The sequence below is a fragment of the Urocitellus parryii genome, chromosome 8 (genome assembly GCF_045843805.1).
Source record: "Urocitellus parryii isolate mUroPar1 chromosome 8, mUroPar1.hap1, whole genome shotgun sequence".
NCBI classification, from domain to species: domain Eukaryota; kingdom Metazoa; phylum Chordata; class Mammalia; order Rodentia; family Sciuridae; genus Urocitellus; species Urocitellus parryii.
This window is the reverse complement of record NC_135538.1, coordinates 52,642,422-52,663,753: the sequence shown is the minus strand read 5'-3', so window position 1 is coordinate 52,663,753 and position 21,332 is coordinate 52,642,422. Positions and strand designations below refer to the sequence as shown.

The 21,332-nt window shown below is 36.1% G+C and overlaps 1 protein-coding gene across 1 annotated transcript in view; it reads right to left on the bottom strand.

Moving 5' to 3' along the window:
* Ak9 (adenylate kinase 9) overlaps positions 1-21,332 on the bottom strand; it is a 128,470-nt gene that overhangs the window by 98,629 nt on the left and 8,509 nt on the right. Inside the window, exons 5-11 of the mRNA XM_026389647.2 lie at positions 21,027-21,139; positions 17,617-17,805; positions 14,471-14,599; positions 10,361-10,439; positions 8,352-8,446; positions 3,017-3,156; positions 2,756-2,936 (exon numbers count right to left, since the gene is read on the bottom strand). Of these exons, the coding sequence (XP_026245432.2) occupies positions 2,756-2,936; positions 3,017-3,156; positions 8,352-8,446; positions 10,361-10,439; positions 14,471-14,599; positions 17,617-17,805; positions 21,027-21,139 (926 nt within the window). The remainder of the gene's footprint in view (positions 1-2,755; positions 2,937-3,016; positions 3,157-8,351; positions 8,447-10,360; positions 10,440-14,470; positions 14,600-17,616; positions 17,806-21,026; positions 21,140-21,332) is intronic.

Sequence of the window (21,332 nt, the reverse complement as noted above, 5' to 3'; positions counted from 1 at the left end):
AAATGCTATATTGGGGATCTGTATGATTTTACAGGAATATATTATCTGAGGATACATTTTGAGAGTATGTTTGAATTAAAAGACCTATGCACTAAGAAAAGTAAAAAAGACCAATTAATATTAGAAGTGGTGCTAGGCATTGTGTCTTGGGTGACTCCTTAAAGAAAAGCAGTGATGATAATGCAAAACTTTTAATAAGTTAAAAATGATATTATCTATAATAGTATCCAATCCCATCAAATATCTAGAGGTCTTTGTAAACTTTTTCCTAGAAAACTCTTAAATTTTTACTCATAAAAATTTAAAAAGATTTAAATAAATGGTGGAGTATATATTTATGGACTAGAGAAGTCAATTCAGTGAAGATTCCCATTCTCCCAACTGATCTATATATCTGATGTAATCCCAATTAAAATTCCAAAATATTTTCTATATAAAATTACAAAGGACCATGAATAGTTAATGTACCTCTGAAAGAGAGCAACAGGATGAAAGACCTTGCTCTATCTGACATCAGGACTTACTGAAGAGCTAAGATAATCTGTCAACATAGCAGTGGGAGAACAACAGCAGGAGAGAATAATGGAATAGACCACAGAGCCCCCACACATGTATTTAATGCACATGTATTAAAACATGCTTTAAAACAAAGGGAGCACTGTAAACAGTGGATAAAGGACAGGTTTTTTCCATAAATGATCCTGGGATAACTGGATATCTGTATGGGAAAAAGTAAAATTTACTCCATGAAATTTACTCACAAGAAAGTCAATCCTAGGTATAGTTTACATCTAAATGTGAAAGTCCAAAATTTTTAGAAGTTAATATAATATCTTCACAATGCTTGGCAAGTAAAAATTTCTTTCTTAAAGGTGAGTCATAAAAGTATGGATAAAAAAGGACAAGCTTGACAAATTATTCTCCACTAAAATCAAGAACTTGTGTTCACTGACAAATGCCACCAAAAAAAAAAAAAAAAAAAAAGCAAAACAGCAAACCACGAGGTGACAGAAAATATCTGTATTGCTTAAAATCAACAACAAAAAAAAGTGGTCTGCAGACAATGTAACTCCTATTGACAACATGTAAAAATATACAATAAAAGTGGACAGGACACTTGAACAAACACTTCAGAAAGAGAATATCTGAATGGCCTGTAAGCATTTGAAAAATGTTCAACCTCATCAGTAATTAGGGCAATGTAAATTAAAACTACAGTGAGATATTATTAAATGCCCACTTGAATGGATAAAAATCAGAAAGACTGACCACAAGAAGAACTGGCAGGATTCTGGAAAAACAGAACATTCATACCATGCTGATAGGATTGTAAATTAGTAGAACTATTCTGGAATTGCCTACTCAAGTTAAACGTATGCACACTCCTGTGTCCCAGAAATTGTCCTCCTAGATATATCTCCAAAACATAAATACATACGTGTGTACTCCAAGAGACAAATACAAAACTATCTATAGCAGTATTATTCATAATACATCAAGTTTTATTGACACCCAAATATGGATAAATTATAATTTATCTGTTGAATGAATTTTATCATAAAATGATTGAGCTACAGCTATGTATAGAACATGAATAAATATTGCAATCATAATATTAAGTGAAAGAAGCCAGGCACAAAGAATATAAATTTTTTAAGCCCACAAAGCTCAAAAAATATGCAAATCCAGGGGCTCGGCAGTAGAGTGCTTGCCTAGCATATGTGAGGCACTGGGTTTGATTCTCAGCACCACATATAAGTAAATAAAATAAACGACCATTGACAAGTAAAAAATAATTTTCAAAAACATGCAAAACTAATCCATGATGTCTGATATGCTAAAACCATGAAAGTGTGGAAACAAATACCATAAAACAGGCAGCAGTTACCTCCTTTGTGGAGGCGGGTTGTCGTAGGGACTTATAATGGGAAGAGGCATGGAAAAGTCTTCTGGAGTGTTGGAAACATTTCATATTCGACCTGGGGATGGTGGTTATACAGAAGGTTTATTTAAAAATGACTCATGGAGTTTCACTTTTCTGTATATTTGTCATATTTCATAATAAAGAAGTTAAAGGCAAATTGAAAATGTCACTCCTGTGCTGAAAAGAATCTAACAGCATTTTGAATCACTCCAAAACCTTCCCATGACCTGCACTGCTCTGACTACATCTTCAGCCACCACGGGATGCTCTTCCTCCTTTCATAGATACTGACCTTCTTATAATTTCTCTACATTCCAATCTCTCTTCAAAATATCTGGCTCTACTTTCAAGTTATATCCCAGATCTGCCTGCTTCTTACTACCTTTACTGCTGTCACTCCAGTCTGAGATAAAATAATTTCTCTTCATTTACTGAGTAAATAAGATCACTGGGGGAAAAGAGGGCAAGGAACTGACAGACCAGGGAGCTGGGAGGATCGTCTTTGCAGATGTTGAGATCACTGAGGATCAGGGCAGGAGTGGGACCGAGGGGAGACTGAGAGTGAGGCAGGAGGGCGGGGTACAACCCAGGAAACAGAGTGGAGGAAGGTGATAGGTGGCATCATCTGGGTGACAGGACATTCAAATCTGAGGGCTTCTAGGAAGCAGGAGAAGTGCCAATAACCGGAAGGAGGAAAGAGGATGTCTTTCCCACTGGGAGCTCAGTGGAGTAATTTCCCAGCTGCCAGTATGAAATGCAGAAAACAATAGAAATGAAATCCTACAAATTATAGGCAAGGATAGATAGATGAGCAGATAAGTAGGTAGTTACCTTTCCTTTGTAATAGTTTGCAATCAAATGGCTAAGTGTCGTTTTCCCTGAATATTGAGGTCCAAAGATGAATATTTTACATGGCGGTATTGGCATAGGTGGAAGAAGAAAGGGACGTGGATTCAATAAAAAAGTTTTTAATGTTTCTTCTGATGAAAGACAGTATATTTTACCTAGAAAACTTAAAATACATTGTAACAATAAACAACTGAAAACATATGTGGAGAAGTTTTAAAATTAAGTTCTGAAAGTCTTACTTACCTTACAGAAAAATCTGGTAATCCTGAATAAATGTTACCTTCTTTTAAAGCCACAGGACATGTGCGTCCCCATTTGCTTCTGCGCCATCTGTATCTTGGTGCAATAAGTTTATAAGCTGAGAGAGTACGAAATAGCTCGTCCTGCAAATCACAAATACTACATTGAAAAATGTGGGCATAAATTGTGCTAACGGGAGCGGTATCAAATATTTCTATTCTTATTTGATGATGCTTTACTATTTAAGAAATAATGTTGAATCCAAGTTTGGACCTTTTTCTTTTTTTTAATATTTATTTTTTAGTTGGACATAATACCTTTATTTTATTTATTTATTTTTATGTGGTGCTGAGGATCGAACCCAGGGCCTCACACGCGCTAGGCGAGCACTCCACCACTGAGCTACAACCACAGCCCCAGCCCCAGGGCTTTTTCTTAATCACAACATTTTGTATTTGTCCCCAAGTTTAATGAGACTAATTTTCATTTCATTTAAAAAATCCTTATTTCAATTTTACTGAACATTTTTTATTATGTGGTAGAGTGAGCATGGGATAGAAAGGACATTCTCTATTATATCTCCACAAAACTCAGATTCTAAAAATGTTTTTCTTTTATTGGTGGTACTGGGGATTGGAACTAGTGCTTGTGTTTGCTAGAGAAGTGCTCTACCAGCCAGCTACATCCTCAGCCCTTCAAAAATTCTTATGGGAAAAAGTTTTAAAATGTGCCAGATTTTTAGTCAATTTATCTAAGCTTTTAAATAGTAAGATGTTATATACAGATTGTTTTTGCATTTACTTAACTTATAAGGGGTAAAACTTTCATTCTGAAACTTTAAATCTCCCTCAGCAATTGTGGGAGACCAACCTCACACGTGACTGAGTTAACACCCCTGCTAAGTGACGAGGCGTCAGGTGGCAGCCATGCTGCTAGACTGCCCTGCTTTTCTAGGGTTCGAGTAACTGTGTTTCGTTTCGTGCATGGATGGAGCTGTGCTCACCTGTTCCTTTGTAATATTACCCCTTGCCCTGTTTAGGATACCCCTTGCCCTGTTTAGGATAGAATTTTCCATGGAAGTGCCTTGTGTGTATCCCCTTCTTTTACTGTGCCCTTGGATGTGGCCTACCCAGATGTCAGTCAACCTGCTGACAGTGGGCATCATGAAGCTAGACTCAGCCCCTTGAAACCTGACCCCTTACCTCATTTGAATAGCATGTGTGGGCTCTCTCTCTCTCTCTCTCTCTCTCTCTCTCTCTCTCTCTCTCTCTCCCCTTAAGGTCACAGGAGCCGTCACAGCATCCCCAAAGAAAAAGGTATTTCTGTCTCTTGTTTGGTTATTTCACGCAGCCAAATTAGCCCAGTTCCCCTGGAGTGACCCCTGAGTGTTTTAGTCACGAGCAACCCAGCAAGTGGTGTCCCTGGGTGGGCAAAAGGTCTGAGTGCTTAAGCCGCTGGGACAAAAGCCACAAGCAATCATTTCTGTTGGTAACTTCCAGACCTCAAAGACTGTCAAAAGATTCACCTCTCTTTGTGCTATCTTAGCAGGGAATGACAGAACTAGGACAAGATGGCACACCAGGCACCTGTGAGGGGGGAAGGTCCCAGACTGCCTTTGACACTCAGATGTGGATAGCACATATGCCTGCTGGCTGTAGAACTGACCACAGAGCACAGACGAGATTGGGAACTGTGGTCTTGCCTGGACCATTGTAAAATCTGAAAGCAAAGAGGCATGCACACTGCCAGGATGTTGCATGAGAGTCCTCACTGAGGGCTGGAAGTGTTAAGACTAAGAACCTCATTGATGGGGCAAGTGGTGCCAACAGCCTTCTCCAAGGAGCCCATAGACAATGAACTAGGATGGAAACTGCCCAGAGGAGTCAAGAGGTGGTCACTCTTTCCTTATCATCCCTCCTTCCTGTCCAAACATGGGAAAAGTGTTTTAATAGCAGACCCTATTCCCTTCTCAAATTCCTGTTCCTCAAGCCACACTTCTAATAGGTGCTGAGTGGGGAGAAGAAGAGTTTTTGAATGAGTTTGGTATTAAAGACTTAAAAGTGATAAGGACTACCTTCTGGTTAAACTAGGCAGAATGGATTCTAGCATTTATATTTACTGCTTCCCTGAAACTCCCTAAAATGACAGCAGAGGCATAAAAAAAGGAATATGTACACAAAGACACGGAAAATGGAAGAAAAGACCAAAATGATGGCCAGAGCTGGAAACTGACCAGCAGAGGCTATACAGTTTTGGAAACTAGAAAGCAGATTGATTGGTAGTAACTGGTTTGGATCAGAGAAAGGCAAAAGCTAAAATATCTGCAGTGGCAAGGATGGATGTGGGATGGATGGGGATAAGAAGCCAGGTGACTCCAAAATCCTAGAAAGACACGGGCCTGGGTGATACCAAGTACCTCTGAAGGGGGCTAAATGGGAGCATAAAACAGGATGACTGGTTGGAAGTCTTTGAAAGGGGGTGCTAGTAGCCAGAGCCACCTCCCACTCCCCTCAGTTAATTCACTTACCCTTCCCCCCACATTCCCACCATCTCTCTTTCAGTCAGAAAACTGGAGAGACTGAATCCCAGGCTTATGTGAGACGGCTGAGGTCAGGGTGGAGGAGGGCATGAGAAATTTAACAATGATGGCCACTGCCCTTAGGAGACACTGCTGCCTAAACCTCTCCAGAAGAAACTCTGGCCCTTCCTATGATCTGGCACATAAATAGTTATGGTGGGCACAGCAGGGTTCTCAGCTCTACTGAAGGCTCTATCACCACTGGGTGAATGACCTGGCACTGAAGAGGCTCATTTGTAAGACATAGGATAAAATAAAAAATACAGGCCCTTGTTCTCAATTTAGTTGAGAATTTCTAGACTGCAACAGCAGAGCATTAAACTAAGAGTGGAGCCCTTCTAAGCACAAGATCCAGTGAGAGGTCCATGAAGACAGTTCTGCCTCACAATTCAGTTGTTAGATATTTTGAATGTCACTATTGGTCCTAGGCGCTTTACAATATGATCTCATGTAATCCTTACAATAACACAATGCCATGATAGTTACTGTCCCCTTTATTTTAATCATTGAATAAAGAAAAAAAAATTACAAAATCCCACAGGTCTGGTAGGCTGCGGAGCTGGACTTCAAATCCAGGTTGTTCTGATTAGAAACCAATGCTGGTATCCTCCATGTGCATGGTGCCAGCCTGACACTGAGCTTCCTTTACCATGTCCCCAGGACCACTCCCCCTCTCTACAAATTCATCAGCAGTTATAGCTCCCAAACTCCCCATAGCTAGAGTTCTCATAAAGGTCTTTACTCCTCTCTTATTCCTTTAAACCAGTGAGTCCCCCGCCCCCGCAGGATCTACAGTAGACTCTTCTAGAAAGTCCTTTTTTTTTTTTTTTGTAAAATATACATAACATAAAATTCATCATTTAGCTAGCTATCTTTAAGTGTTCAATTCAGGGGGATTAACTACATTCACAATGTGTACAACCATCAACACTATTTCCAGAACAGGTCTTCATCCTTCCCCAAAGAAACTCCACCTATGAAGCATACCTCACTATTCTCCTCTCTCTCAGGTCCTGGCACTCTCACTTCTACTTTTTGACTCTATGAATTGGCCTATTCTAGGTACCTTGTGTAAATCATAATATTTGCTCTATGTGTCTGGCTTGTTTCACTTAGCACAGTATTTTCAAGGTTCATTTGTATTTTATCATGTATCAGAATTTCATTCCTCTTTAAGGCTGAATAATATTCTATCAGGTGTGTGTGTGTGTGTGTGTGTGTGTGTGTGTATCTTATCCATTCATCTACTTATGGACATTGGGATGTGTTTCTACCTTCTGGTTATTGGGAATATAGCTGTTATAGACATTAAAGTTCAAGTATCTAATGGAGTTCCTACTTTCAATTTTCTTGGGGATAGTATCTAAAAGTGGACCTGCTGGATCATATGGTAATTCTTTATTTAACTTTTTGAGGAAACATTAAACCATTTTAAACATTTAAAAGCTGTCCCATTTATGACCCCACCAGCAATGCAAGAGGGTTCCAATATGTCAATACTTTCTTCCTATTTTTTGGATGAGAGTCATCGTAATGGGTATGAGGTGGTATCTCATTATAGTCTTTTCAAAATTATTATAGTCTTGATTTGCATTTCCCCATGATTTTAGTGATGTTGAACAACTTTTTATGTGATTGTTGGCCACTTATCAGTCTTCTTTGGAGAAATGTCTGTTCAAGTTCCTTGTCCGTTTATGAATTGGATTCTTCTATTGCTGTAGAATTGAAGTTATTTGCATATCCTGAACATTAGTCCCTCATCAGATGTATGATTTGCAAACATTCTCTCCATTTTATGGGTTATCTTTTCACTCTATTGATAGTGTCCTTTGATGCACAAAAGCTTTTATTTTTATTTATTTATTTATTTTTGGTGGTACTGAGGATTGAACCCAGGGCCTTGTGCATGTGAAGTAAGCACTCAACTGAGTTATAGCTTTTAATTTTTTAAAAATGTGTTTTAGTTATAAATGGACACAATACCCTTATGTAATTAATTAATTAATTAATTTTATGTGGTGCTGGGGATTGAACCCCAAGCCTCGCTTGTGCTAGGCAAGCATTCTACCACTGATCCACAACCCCAGCCTCTAGCTTTTAATTTTAATGAAGTCAAATTTATCTATTTTTTCTTTTGTTGTATATGCATTGATGTCATATCCTGTTTTGTTTTGTTTGATTTAATGCCAGGTTCCTATCCCAGAAATTCTATTTTAACTGCTTTGTGCACTGATTTATTTTAAAAGCTTCCTGGATGAATCCACCATGCAGTCAGAGCTGAAAAATTGCTGCTTTAAACATTACCATTATGCTGTACTGATTCTCTAAAAACTACCTGCCTTTAGCTGAAGAATATTCATCCAAAGTCCTTGAAAACACACAAGAACTATCTATTTATGATGGGACCCTTTTGTTTTATTTTGAGACACAGTCTTACTAAGTTGCTTAGGGCCTTGTTAAATTGCTGAGGCTGGATTTGAACTTGTGATCCACCTGCCTCAGTCTCCTGAGCCACTGGGATTACAGGCATGCACCATCACGCCTGGCCCGTTTTTGTTTCAAAAATCTTGTTGTGTTATAGTTAGTTATCTAATAGAATATTGTGTTAATATTATAGCTTCTTCCCCAAACCATTTTTTCTTCCCAACTCCCATTTTAAAAAAGGTATCCTGAAATTTCTTTTAGACCTTGTAAAGATACAAACTAAGGTTACAACACATATTGAACACAAAGATTTTCAAACAGTTAAGTGTAACTTACAGTTTCCGTTATATCATTCATTTCTTCTTCTGAACTCTGAAGTTTGGTCACAACAGCTGCTCTTTTTAGGTTCAGATATTTAAGTCGTTCTATAACTGTCTGGATTATAAGAACAGACATTTGAATACATTGACATCTGAATATCTCAAACATTCTGAAAAAGTGATGGGTTCATTATTGGAGGCCATGCTTCCTCTGAACCTCCAGGTAGACTCCTTGATCACTTTTTCCTGGCTTCTGGTGGTTTGCTGGCAATCTTTGGTGTTTCTTGACTTGTTTATGCATCACTCCAAACTTTGCCTCTGTTGTCACATAGCCATCTTCTCTCTGTGTGTCTGAATTTCTTGTCCTAATCTATATTGAAATAGAGCCCACCCTAATTATGCATGATCTCAACCTGATTAAATATGTAAAGACCTTGTTTCCAAATAAGGTCATATTCACAGGTATTAAGGTTAGGGTTTTAACAAATATTTTTGAGGGACATATTTAAACCCATGATACTCTGCCCTATGGTCCCTGAATATTCATGGCCCTAGAGGTCTGGGTCTATAGAAACTCTTCAGACAAAGGGAAGAAAGCCATGTGAAGGTGGAGGGAGACACAGGAGCAATGCTGCCATAAGTCATGAAATACCTGGGACTACCATAGCTGGGAGAGGCAATGATGGATCCTCCCCTAGAGGATTTGGAGGGAACAAGACAATATCTTGAGTTTGGACTTCCAGCCTCTGGAACTGTGAGAGAATAAGTTTCTGTCATTTGAAGCTATCCAGTTGGTAAGACATAGGATAGATCATGGTAACCCTAAAAAACTAATGTAGACACTAACTATGTGGAAGAAACTGGAAAAACAATGGGCTAGTAACTAGAATCTGAGGTGAGAGATGGTGAGATAGAAAAAAATAATGTTGGTGTGTGGTAGTCTGTGGAAGATTATGTTATTCACAATTCATCCTTCCCTTGTTTTCTTCCTCAAAATATACCCAGAATTTTGTTTTCTACTTGGACACACTAGAGGACAGAAGGTCTAAGAGGCTTGGTTGAAAATTTCCAAGCTTATTAAAATCCCAGTCTTGCTGGGTGTGGTGGTGCACAACTGTAATTCTAGGGACTCAGGAGGCTGAGACAGGAGGATACAAGTTTGAGACCAGCCTCAGCAACTCAGTGAGGCCCTAAGCAACTTAGCAAGACCCTATCTCAAAATAAAAAATAAAATCAAAAGGACTGGGGATTTAACTCAGTGGTAAATTCCTAGTACCATGCCCTCACTGCAAAAATTATTTAAAACCCCAGTCTGGAATTGGTACCCTGCTACTTCTGCACACATCCTATTTGTGAAAGCAAGTTACAAGGAGAAGTATACTCTACCCAAAATTAACTATTTATTTGATACCAGGAATTGAACCCAGGAGCACTTTACCACTGAGCCACAGTCCCAGCCCTTTCTATTTTTTATTTTGAGACATAGTCTTCCTAAATTGCATAGAGCTGGGTTGCAGTTGTAGCTCAGTGGTACAGCGCTTGCCTAGCATGTGTGAGGCCTTGGGTTCCATGCTCAGCACCACATAAAAATAAAGGTATAATGTCCATCTACAACTAAAAACCAAACAAACAAAACTCTTAAAAAAAATAAATTGCATAGGGCCTTGAACTTGTGATCCTCCTGTCTCAGCCTCCTGAGCATTGGAATTACAGGTATGAGCCAATAGCATCAGGCCAAACAGACCTTTTATTTTTTTTCCCACCCAAACAGAACTTTTAAGTTCAAAATGTGGTTTTGATGTCATCTGGCCTTCTGGTTAAGATCGAGTGTAGTATTAAATGTAGTTTTGATTTTAATATGAACAGATAAATAAAAATAACATTAAATTTTAAAGTACCAAAACAAAATTTTAAAAAATTAATGGTGTTAAGATATAAATCTATTCACCTGTATTAAGGTAAGTACAATACTGTAAAAGGTTTTTAAATTTTCCAACTGTAAGATATTCTTATTGAACATTGCACTCACCATAAAGAGCTCCTCTGGTGGCTTATTTCCATCTAGCTCAATGAGAAACTGGGGATTATGTTCAGCCATTACTTCCTGTAGACAACAGAAAAGAAAACATCAGGATTGTAAGAAAATTGAATTCAAGATCAGAATCTTAATAACTAGGAAGAAATCTGAAAAGCTCACTTTGTTTACCTTAACATGCTATGATGCACATTATTTTCTGTGCTGAAGAAATCTTTTGCAAAAGCCCAAATTAGCCTTCTTTCATGGTTCTGGGGATCAAATCCAGGGCCTTGTGCATGTTAGCCAAGTGCTTTGTCATTGAATTACACCTTAGCAGAGCCCCTTACCATGAATTTTATAGACTTTCTATTTTTTTTTTTAACTTTTCCTCTATTTGGACACCTTGAAGTCTTTCCCAATATAAAATGGTTCTGGGTGTCTATCTGCATATATTTGTAGCTTTGCTATCTAGTTTTGATACAATAAAAGAGTGATCAAAATTTAAATTAAGGACTTTCTTCATACAGATATTAGCATCATTTAAAAATACAACATACTTTTGTTACTGTAAGGCACACTTTTCTTATAGAAAATTTAAAAGACAAAAAAATTAGAAGGCTAAAATGTCTCTAATCCAGCTACCCAAGGTAACTACCACTGTTTTCCTGTCATCTTTTATTTATTCCATGAGAAAATCCTTTTGCATGTTTGTGACCAGAATATATATATATATATAACTTTGAAGCTTACTTCTTCACATAACATCAAAATGAACTTTTCTCTATACTTTTACAAGATCACTACCAATATAATTTTGATGGTTTTATAAAATTAGATATTGTGATTATAGTATAATTTATTTAATATGTTCCTCTGTTTCTTGACAGTTGTGCAATTTATAATATTGAGCAAGTTGTTTCCAAGCATTTTTAAGTATTTTTAAAGTTTTAAAAGTTGTGTTCTTTTTTAAAAAACAAAACAACAATAACAAAAAGGGCCATACTAATTTTCATTCCTTTTAACAAAGCATAAGAGTGCTTTATCATATACTTGCTAGCAGGAGAAATTCTTATCACTTGTTTATCTTTTAAAATTTGATTATGGAGGGGCTGGGGCTGTGGCTCAGCAGTGGAGGGCTCATCTCTCATGTGTGAAGCCCTGGATTCAATTCTCAGTACCACATCAGTAAAATAAAGGTATTGTGTCCACTACAATTAAAAAAATATTTTTAAAAATAATAAAAAAATAAAATTTGATTATGGAAATAACATTTCATTATTTAGATGAGCATTTCTTTTTTATATATATTTTTTATTTTTTAGTTATCGGCGGACACAACATCTTTGTTTGTATGTGGTGCTGAAGCATTTCTTAATTATAGGTGACACTGACCATTTTTTCTAGTGTCTTATTACCCTTTTGTCTTTCATTTGTTAATTGCTCATATCTATTGTCCATTTATTTCAGAATGAACTTACAGGGTTTCAGAAAATCATTTTTATGGTCTTTATATATATCAAATCATAGCTTTAAATATTTTATCATAGTGTTATGGTCTGAGTTTAATCAATATAGATTATAGATTATAAATTATAGATTGTAGGTTATGAAATATTAATAGATAGGATAAAAGGATTATGTGATAAGTGTTATAGAATAAATAATGTTAAGCTGCTCTAGTTATAAATTAGAAGAAGTAATAATGTAACTGTAAGACCTAAGATTTAAGTTGTTAGAAATAAGATAGAAGAGTGTAAGGTGATAAATATAAGCCCATAGGTTAATATAGTTACAGATAAATATAATGTAGCCATTGTAACTCAATTTTTATGACTCCCATGTGAAACTGTTATATAAGCTGTTTCTAAGATGTTAAAAAAATTTTTTTCCTATACTTCATATGCCCACAAATGTGCTCGAACCCAGAACATGGTTGTCTGTTTTTGCTCTGCTAACGGATTTCTCAGCCTGTGTCTCCTGCTTGCTTGCACCTATGTTTTTGAGGATGTGGTTTTTCCTCTTATAAACCCCATAGAACTGGGACCCAGTGCTGTTCCTGGCAGAGACAGTTTGGGTCCTGCAGGGAGCAGTCCCAGCTGACTAAATAAAAGACTCTCTAATTCCGACAAAATTCGGACTGAGAGTGTTTTCTGGTGATCAGCCCACAATAGTGGGGAGATTTTTCAGTTTGTTTCTTTTAACTTTGAATGAAGTTTGATTAATTGATTTTCCAGAAGTTTTACATTTAATGAATTGAAGTGACTTTCTGGTTTCCTTTTTCTTTTCTTTCTTTTTATTGGTATTGGCAATGATTTGTGATACTTTTTATTGGTGCATTACAATTACACATATTAGTGGAATTCATTGTTACATATTTACACATGCACACAACATAATTTGGTCAACTTAATTTCCTAGCACCTGCCTTTATTCTCTCCACCTCCCTTTCACTGGTCTCCTTCCTCTACTGGGCTTCTTTGTAATCTTGTCATTGGTTCAACTGAACATCTGTCAGTCATTTATCACTTCCACACTGGGGGCATTGCACTGTGGATAGGTGATACAAGGATAAATGACCTAGCAACTCTTCTTGAAGAGACTGCCTTTGCATTTTTCCACTATGAATATCGTTTTCCAGTATTTTGAATCTAATTCTCAGTATGCTTTATTCCATACTCAGTGCTGGTGACTTAAGGAGTACTTTGGATACTTTCACTGAAGGAAGAAATTATATTATGTAGAGTCATGTAATGTACTCTTAAGAAATGTTTATGCTTCATTTTAAAGGCAGATAATAGAAGAAGAGAGAAGAAGGAATCAAAGCCATATCTAAGATAATAATTTGTTTCTAATTTTGGGAGAGAGATGATGAGAAATAAAATAATCCACTCATTTGTCCTTAAAAAATATAAACATTAGGGCTGGGGTTATGGCTCCGTGGTAGAGTGCTTGCCTAGCATGTGCAAGGTGCTGGGTTTGATCCTCAGCACCACATAAAATAAATAAATAAATAAAATACAGGTATTGTGTCCAACCACAACTAATTATATATATATATATATATATATCATATATTAAATATATATTTGATATATATTAAAATATATATTTAATATATATTAATATATATTAAAAATATATAAACATTATAAACCACATGAAACAAATTATTTTAGGTCTCTATCAATTGGGAAGAGACATTTTTAGGATTGTTTTTTATTTGTTTTCATAGTTTTGTTGTTTATCATAATATCTTCCCAAATACCCAAGTTCAATAAATTTTTTTTTTTTTTTGATACTGGGGATTGAACTTAGGGGCACTTGACCACTGAGCCACACCCCCAGCCCTATTTTGTATTTTATTTAGAGACAGGGTCTCACTGAGTTGCTTAGTGTCTCACTTTTTGCCGAGGCTGGCTTTGAACTCAGGATTCTCCTGCCTCAGCTTCTTGAGGTGCTGGGATTATAGGCGTGCACCACCATGCCCAGATCATTAAACATTTGTTGACTAAATGTCCAACACAAATGATTATATTTGGCAGTCTTCCTTTAATTTTGAAAATATAAAATACATTTTTCACATAATTGTAATCTCAGTAGTCATACTTTGGAATACTAATTATTTTAATTAAAACTTTTCTACTAGTCTATGTAATAGTCTTAATCATGTTTACATATAATCAACTGTGCATGAGATAACCATGGAAACCAATCTGGGGATAACAATTTTTTAGATTGCAATTTAACCTAATTAACACTTCCTTTTAGAATAAAAAATGCATGTTAAGTGACTATTTGTTTTGATGAACCCATAAATTATTTATTGAAAATGTTCTTACAACATAGTCTCTTAATATGAATTTTCTAGCCCCCATTCATAATTTTTCCTAGTGACTTTTGAATAATGCAGTTCATTAGTCATTTTTCAACAACAGAGTTGTTTGTAAGGGTAAAATAAAATGGTTGTGGAAAACAGCCTACGGGAAGGAAGCCTTTATCTAATAGCTTTATACCAAGTTCACGAGGAGAATCAAATGATAGTACATGAAGATGAAGATGGGAGAAAGCTATTTAACAGGGACAAATACCAAATAATCCTATTTTTATCTTGTTCTTACTTCTAAACAATTAAGGATTGTTTCCTTATAAAGTTGAATAATGTTTTCGACATTTTCCAAATAATCCTCCGGCCTCTGAACTAGATGATGAAGAATTTCAGCTGCCATCTGCATTTCAGCAATAAACGCCTAAATGGAAAAGAAAAAAAGAAGCACAAACTATCTTTAAGTCAGTGATTAATGAACTCTTAAGCCACATCCCTCCTCCTTTGCCTACCTAGAATGAGAAGCAGGGGGAAGGGGAAGATTAGAGACACAGGGTTTTATTTAAGAGAGACTGAAATCACTGAGCTGTCTCAACCAGCCAAAGGAACTACGAGGACTAGGTTGACTTTGTATTTTCATAATCTCATTGTTATGTATTATGTGTTTCAATAAAGCATTTAGAATGATGAGGGGAAAAAGAGAGACTGAACACTCTTATGGGTCTTCATTAGATGAAACAAAGCATTAGACTGACTTGGATACTTACTAATTACTTTTTCCTCCCCAGTTAATAAGAAGAGTGGAGGTGAATGTCAGATTTTTTAAGACAAAATAGAGAAACTGGAGTTTCTTAGAATACTCAAGCTTGTAGTTCACTCATTCCTTCCTTCAATATTCAGTAAACATTTGAGTGCCTCCTTTATTCCAGGCACTATTCTGGGAACTTGGGATACAACAGTGAACAAAACTGTCTAACACTGGGCTCACAGAGCTCATGTTGAAGCTGAGAGAGACACATAAACACAGTGGGCAAATAAATATAAGACAAGTAGTGGTAAGCACTGGAGTCATGCTTCATAGAGTTTATGTTCATGGGGTAGATAGGATATAAGCTAGTAAAAATAAACAAAACTTCAGAAAATATAAATGCTATGAGAAAAATAAAGCAGAGTGATGGGAGAAGGTGCTATTTTATGTCAGGTGGTCACAAAAGTGATATCTGAGTTGAATTTGCAAGGAAGGGAGAGAGCCTCACAGATTTCTAGAGAAAGAACAGATCAAAGCAGAGGGAGTAAATAATACTGTAAAAGTTCTCTGCCCTTGCCCTGGCACATAGCAAGTGTTCCATATCACACTTAGTATCATAATTAGTCATTCTTTCCAGTTTTTATAAATGCATACATGTACATATTTTACACAATTTGAATCACATTATCTATAGAAGCCATTTTATAATTATAATTTGTTTTAAATATTATTTTAATAGTAAAATAACATTTCCTCAAATGATTTAAGCATGACTCTATAACAGGTCAAAACAAGAGTGTTTCAGATTTTTATAATCTTATAAATAATGTTGCAATGAATAGCTTTGTAGATAGATTACTATATTACTAATATTTCCCCTAGAATAGTTCCTAAAATTAGAATTACTGAACTTTGGGTAATACATTTCAAAGTGATTCAGTAAATACTGTCTTTTTCAAAAGATGCTACCATCGTCTCTCTCTAGCAGAGGGCATTTCTAGCATGCTTGTGTTCATTCACTTAGTTACTACGACTTCATATTAAGCACCTACTATCTGCTAAGCACTGTTACAGGCACTGGAGATAAAAGTCATGCTTTCATACAGTTTATGTTCAGTGGGGTAGACAGGCTATAAGCTAGTAAAAAAATTAACAAAACTTCAGAAAGTATAAATGCTATGAGGAAAATAAAGCAGGATAAGGACCGAGGCTAATGTGATCTAGTGTTATAGCTATTTACTACACATACCTATCGGGCACTTGAAATTTGGTCAGTGCAAATTGGAATGGGCTGTAAGTATAAAATATGCACCAGATTTCAAAAACAGTAAGAAAACAAAATGCATTATTCTTATCTGGACCATCCAGTTAGGAAGACAGAGCCATATTTGACTACTGAGCACTTGAAATGTGGCTAGTTCTACTAAAGAACTAAATTAAGTTTTAAATAAGTTTAATTGATTTAAACTAAAACAGCCACATGGGGGAGTGGCTGCCATAGTGGACAGTGCAGTCCTAGCCTAAAAGTAGTCCTCACTCTTCCTGATTATATTCCTGGTGACATCACCAATTGTCATAACCCATTTGGACCCTGCAATGAATTGTGACCCCTGTATCCCACCATATAAGTGCCATGTTGGCTGTGATAGTATACTGTATTCATGCTAAAATCACATAACTTTTATCCCTATCTACTATGGGGTTTTCCTTTAAAACAGTCTAAAATAGGTTATGGTTATTATCTAATGACTTATCTGCACAGGTGAGATTATAGATTATTTTATTTTTTAAAATGGACTTTATTGTACTACCAATTTTTAAATGAAAGAACATATGTCAAAGAGGTATTTAACCTACAGCAAGGGAAACAGCAGAATTACAAAGTGTAGGTATTAATAATCATTGAATAAGACTGAAAAGTTAGGCATAAGGCTGCTTAATGTCCTATATGGCAATAAAACTGTGGCCTTTGGGGTCATCTTATTTATTAGATAAGTTATTTGAAATGTATCCATCTGTAAGTTAACTTTGACTTCACAGAGTCTAGGCCATAACAGAAATTGTCAATCACAGGTACATTTTACTACAGTATAGATTGGCAGACTATGACCCATTCCCACCCTGGTGGGTCAAAGCCAGTCCATCATTTGTTAACAGATTTCTTACTATCAAATTTTCCTCTTTAAGTCATAGTAAAAGATTTTTTTCCATGCTCTATTGCATTATGTTTGGTAGTATTTAAGATTATTTAAAAAACACGTATATGTGAAATTAGGCTATAGATTTCTTTTTGTGTGCTCTGTCAGAGTTTGGAATCAGAGTTGTGTTCATTTCACAAGTTGAGTTACTGCTGGGCTACTTTGTTCCCCATATCACAGTTTGTCTTTTATTGCCCTAACTCCTTATTCTAGCTGGATTGACTGACACATAGAAGGTGACAAATTATCGTTGCCATGAAATGAAGCATATTAGCTTTCAGAATAGAGGGACTTCTATACTGACAGGAAGGTTAAATTTGACCTTAAGCTTATGTTCTAATAGTTCTTGAAAACAGGAGATAGTTTTACTTATGTCCTCCAGACTCAATAAAAATGTAATTTTCTCCAGTATCTGTTTTCTATTATCCAAACTATCATTTATTTATAGCAAAATTTTAAAATATAGCATACAATAATGACCTATTGTGGCATTACCTCTTCCTCCTCTTGCTCTTCTTCCTCTTCTCCTTCCTCTTCGGTTTTTCCTTCTTTATGGGTGTCTTTCTTCTTTTTCCTCCGACTCTCAATGACTTCAGGATCCCACTGATCTCTAGTGTATACGTACCCTGTAGTACAGTGCTGTCTTTGCCCAGAAATTCTTTGGCATAAATCATAGTCAGGGCACTAAGGAAAAACATTATTATGTTACCTAAAATATTTTGAATATGCATTTAATACCTAATCTATATATTATTCAATGCATAAAGTTAAAAATTCCTTAAAAACCTGACAAATGCAATATTGTGACCACAAAATACAACTTTCAAGCAATGTCAACATTTTTGACTGAAATTCATACGTGTGAGAAAATATCAGAAGTTTTAAGTTGAAGAAAGAGGATTAGAAGAACAGTAGAAAGAGTAGAGAAATAGAATATAAAATCACTTTAGTCTGCAAAGGTTCAGATTAGTTTGAAAAGGCTGGTAATGGAGGAAAATGGAATATGCATATATTTTATTTTAGTATTTGAATATTTACATATTTTAGTATTTACGATCATTTACAACTTTATGGTCAAAGTAGTTTACAAAATTCCAGTAATGAATGGGAAGGATCTGAAAGATCGCCTATCTGTTCAACCTTTAAATTTTGAAAATGAAGAAACAGTTCATGTAGTAAAAAAAAAAAAAAAAAAAAAAAAAAAAAAAAAGCACAAACCAAAGTCTATAAGTAAATTTCTTGTTTTAAAGTGCTTTCATATGTGCAGTTTGACTCAATTCTCAATTCTCAAACTAATCCTTTAAAATAAGTAATTGAATATTATGATTAAAGACATTTTGCAGATCAGAGAAACACAGACAGGTTAAGAGACTGGTCTCATATCACAATGTCACACGGAGGCCTTCTGATTCATATAGTCCATAGGCTATAGATTTCTTTTTGTGTGCTCTATCAGAGTTGTGTTCCATGCTCTGTGGATGCTTTATTAAAATAATGTGGGGCTGTAAATCCTGGTCTGGATGATTTCTAGGATAACAAATGTCTAGATGATATTCTGTAGCAGATTCTCAAACATTAGGAGACCTTGCTAAATAGATACATCTGCTCCCCCTTGTAATTTAGTAAGATTGGAGTGAGGCTAGGCCCTGGAAAGAGCATCCTCAGTGATTCTGATGCTGATCACGCTTTGAGAAACAAAGGAAGTAAGGAACTGTGGAACCTTCCTTGATCATTTTCTGATTTATTCATGCCCCCTCCACGTGGAGATGGGATGTTTACTTATTTATGCAAAGCTTTTATTTGGGAGTCTTAAGTTTTCACCAAAAGGACTTCAACCCATTCGGTCATTTTAAAAACTTGTGAATTTATAACCCAGAGTCCTCACATTCTGGGTTCTTGACAAAGACCGTCACCTTCAGCTGTCTCCTGTTTTCACTTGGAGGAGGTGACTAATAAGAGGAGGAGGCTAAAGGATGTGCCCCAGAGCAGGAGTCCCCAAACTTTAGCAGGTATTAGTCACCTAGAGGGCCTTGCAGCCCTGATAACTGGGTGCCACCCCCTCAGTTTCTGGTTCTTCGTTCTGAGATGGGGCCTGAGAACTTGCATTTCTAACAAGCTTCTGGGTATTGCTGCTGCTGGCTCTGAAAACCACTGCTCTAGTAGATTGCTGTACCTTAACCAATTTTTGTAGCACAGGTCCCTTTAGAATATGATAAAAGCCATAGACTTTTGCTTTAGGAAAATGCACATACACAAAAAATTTTGCATATAATTTCAGGAGGCTCCTGAATGCTTAGGGCTTATGAAACCCAGGCTAAGAATTTTAGCAGGCATTAGTCACCTAGAGGGCCTTGCAGCCCTGATAACTGGGTGCCAGTTATGAATGGGAAGGATCTGAAAGATTGCCTATTCTAGTTCAACCTTTAAATTTCTATTATCCAAACTATCACTTATAGCAAATAAATAATTCTAGAACTTTTGTTCTAGAAATTCCAGACTTATCCCCAAGTAGAAACACATGGTCAGAGAAGTGTGTGTTGTGCTGAGTTGTATATCACTCAAACTCTCTAATTATAATCTGGTTTCTCTGTGGAAACTGCACAAGGCATTCAGTATGCCACTTACAACACAATGGGTTAAAGGTGTCATTGACTACATTAAGTGGTCTCACATTAGAACCTAAGTAAACCATTTCTCTCACTTTCAATGGAAGTTTTGTTTTTTTCTGAGAAATGGCTTATCTTTTCACTGGCGATTTTTAATAACTGGTCACTTTTCCCTTTTTACTTCAGTTTATCAAATTTGGAACCAGATTTATTATTCAAATTTAGTGAGCATTTGGGGCCTTCTGTCCTGTGTATCTTTGTGCTTTCTTTCCACAAGTTTTTAATTTCCTATTTAATCTGTATTTTCCTTGGTTTTGACTTTATATTTGATTTTATTTAGTTGAGATCTCCTCTCTCCACTATGCACATGGTCACATGTATGTCATTCTCAAGTCTGCTCAGGAGTTGGGCCTCTGGTCATGAGCTGGGGCTGGGACTGTACTTACACCATACTCCACTGCAAGACAATCTTTCTCTTACAGCTGAGCCTGGCACTCCACAGGGTCCCAACATCTGAGCTGACAACCATCTTATTTATTTTCAGCTGTCATAAACCCTTTGGGGAGCCAGGCAGGGAGTCTGAATACAAAAGCTTGTACTTCATTTTCACATAAACAAGTAGAGAGCATCTCAGTGAATTCCTACCATGACCCCATGAGGCAGCTATTGTCATCTTTGTGAACAGAAAACTGAGACTTCTAAATGTGACCTACCAAGTTCCAATGGTTAATAAAGGAAAAACAGGGAAAGGATCAGCCTTAATCAACTTAGCAGTGTTCTTTAGCATTCACCATTCAAGTCCTTTGTTGTTACATCTTATTTAAATAGTAAACTTATTTAGAGACACTAGGTAGCACATAGTGTGCTAGTTGATGCTAGAATAAAACATGTTTTTTTCTACCTTTAAATAAGAGAGTCTAAGAAAAAAATGAACATTTACAGTGAAGTGGATAAAATAGGAAAGTAAATGAATGGTTATCAGAGAAGCATTTAACTCTCCTGTGCTACATAAGGTGCATGGTGGTGGGGAAGAAGGAGAGAGAAGCAGGAGGTAGGGAGGGTGTGGTTGTCAGGGAATGTTCTGAAGAGATGATGCCTGAACTGGCTCAAAGGGTGGCCATGGTTAAGCCTAGTGAAGAATCGAGGAAGTGGTTCATATGGATGCAGCCGAAGGAACAAAAAGACAGGAGTGTGAGAAATTCAGTCTGTGACTGATCTATAAATTTTGAAAACATTCTTTGAATTAAGTACTATCAAGGTTTTCTATACTAAAGAAAAAAAAACAACTAATATTCTTACCCTAATATTGATTATAATATCAGGCTTCAATTTTAAATTTTTAATTAATTCAACTTGCTGCAAAACCGTCATGGCATCCTCTGAAAGTGATGGTATTTCAGTGACAATATAACCTGAAAAATAAAATTTTAAAAATTTATAATATTAATATGTGAGAGTATGGATTTATTATTATTACTTTATAAAATATCATATAGCTATTGATTAATATAACACAGGTCATAAAGTTATCTGTCAAAAATTTTGAAGGAACAGCTATGGTTATTGCCACATGAAGTATAACTATGAAAAATGGTTTTCTGATAA